Source organism: Orycteropus afer, unplaced genomic scaffold, assembly GCF_000298275.1.
Source record: "Orycteropus afer afer isolate SDZICR_OR568_19922 unplaced genomic scaffold, OryAfe1.0 scaffold01478, whole genome shotgun sequence".
NCBI classification, from domain to species: domain Eukaryota; kingdom Metazoa; phylum Chordata; class Mammalia; order Tubulidentata; family Orycteropodidae; genus Orycteropus; species Orycteropus afer.
This window is the reverse complement of record NW_006923065.1, coordinates 42,111-44,094: the sequence shown is the minus strand read 5'-3', so window position 1 is coordinate 44,094 and position 1,984 is coordinate 42,111. Positions and strand designations below refer to the sequence as shown.

Here is a 1,984-nt window from a genome sequence, read left to right as displayed (position 1 = left end):
TTGTGAAGAATGTTGAAGTGGTAACTATTTTGTTACAGATGTATTTATCACAATGAAAGAAAAATATGTCTGAACCTGCATTTACCTCTCAAAAATATTCAAAAAATGAATAAATTAATAGAATCAAGATATTTAGTGTTTGTTAGAATGAAAAACCTTAATAAATTCAAGACTGTATTAATAAAAACTATATATTTTCCTTGCAGATAATGTAACTAACAGTCACATGAAATACATGGAGAATAAGAATAATGTGACAGAATTTGTTCTACTTGGGCTTACAGAAAACCCAAATATGCAAAAAGTCATATTTGCTGTGTTTTTGGTCATCTACATCCTCACTGTGGTAGGAAATATCCTCATTGTGGTCACCATCACCACTAGCCCATTGCTGGGAACCCCCATGTACTTTTTCCTGGCCTATCTCTCCTTTATCGATGCTTGCTATACCTCTGTCAATACCCCTAGACTGATTGTAGATTCACTCCGTGAAAAGAAGATCATCCCATTCAACGAATGTATGACTCAAGTCTTTGGAGAACATTTCTTTGCAGGCGCTGAGGTCATCCTTCTTACTGTGATGGCTTATGACCGTTATGTGGCCATCTGCAAGCCCTTGCACTATACAACCATCATGAACTGGAGAGTGTGTGGTCTGCTAATTGGAGTCTCCTGGGCTGGAGGCTTTCTCCATGCAATTATACAGATCCTTTTCTTGTTGGGATTACCCTTCTGTGGCCCTAACATCATAGATCACTTTATGTGTGATCTGACCCCTTTGCTCAATCTTGCCTGCATTGATACTCATATACTAGGGCTCTTTGTTGCAGCCAACAGTGGGTTCATCTGCTTATTAAACTTTCTCCTCTTGCTGGTCTCCTATGCAGTCATCCTATACTCTTTAAAGACCCACAGCTTAGAGGGGAGGCGTAAAGCTCTTGAAACTTGCATTTCCCACATCACAGTGGTTGTGTTATTCTTTGTGCCCTCAATATTTGTGTACATGAGACCCGCAGTCAATTTACCTGTTGACAAAGCAGTTGCTGTATTCTACACCATTATAACTCCCATGTTAAATCCTTTAATTTATACCTTCAGAAATGCCCAAATGAAAAATGCCATTATGAAATTGTGTGGTAGGAAAGCTATTCAAGGTGACAAGTAAATGTCTCCTGACCCTAAGAATGATTCAACCAAATAAAGGATCAAAGAACATTCCCAAGGATCTCAGAAAGAAATACATTAGAAGGAAAATAATCAATCATCACAGTTCATAAATTTTGCATGTAACAGACAAAATTGGTGCAAGAAAAGAGTGGAAACCTAAACCGGGACCATTCTTTGCATACTTGAATTTTTTTTACCAAACACAGACTTACTTTTACTAGCATTATCCAGGCAAATGGATACATATCTTTCTCTTTAATAAAAATAAAATATAATAAAAAATTTATTTATAGTGAGCAATAATCCCGTTAAAAAGTGCCAAGAGATCACCTCAATTTATTTTTAACTTTTTAATTTCATTTGGGAGTTCTGGTGGCATAGTGCCTAAGGCATTTGACTGATAACCAGAAGGCTGGCGGTTCAAACCTACCAGCCACTCCTTGGGATTTAGACTGGGCAATCTCCTTCCCTAGAGGTACTGCCCAGAAACCCAAGATGAGGTTGCTGAGTCACAATCAACTCTATGGCAGTGAGTTTAGGTTTTTTTTTTTTTTTTTTTTTGGAGGGGAGCAGGGGGGCGGGGTGGTGATTTAGTTTCATTTGGGTGATATTTTCAAGAAGGGAAAATTGATTTTCCATTCAACAACTCATACATATTTCTATCGTGATATTGATTGTCACCCCAAAAAATGTAAATCCCAAACAAGACTAGAAATAAGATAGCAGTTAGGAGTTTATCGTAATGATTGGATGTGAAAATATGGAAGTCTTGACTCTGGTGGTTCAGGTGAGGATACAGTCAGTGCACCTATGACCC

The 1,984-nt window shown here is 37.8% G+C and overlaps 1 protein-coding gene across 1 annotated transcript; it reads left to right on the top strand.

Moving 5' to 3' along the window:
* The first annotated feature begins 223 nt into the window (after window positions 1–223).
* Window positions 224–1,165, top strand: LOC103213263 (olfactory receptor 4C46-like). The gene has a single exon (XM_007959101.2). The coding sequence runs from the start codon at window positions 227–229 to the stop codon at window positions 1,163–1,165; it is 939 nt and encodes a 312-aa protein (XP_007957292.2). The 5' UTR covers window positions 224–226.
* The last annotated feature ends 819 nt before the right edge of the window (window positions 1,166–1,984 follow it).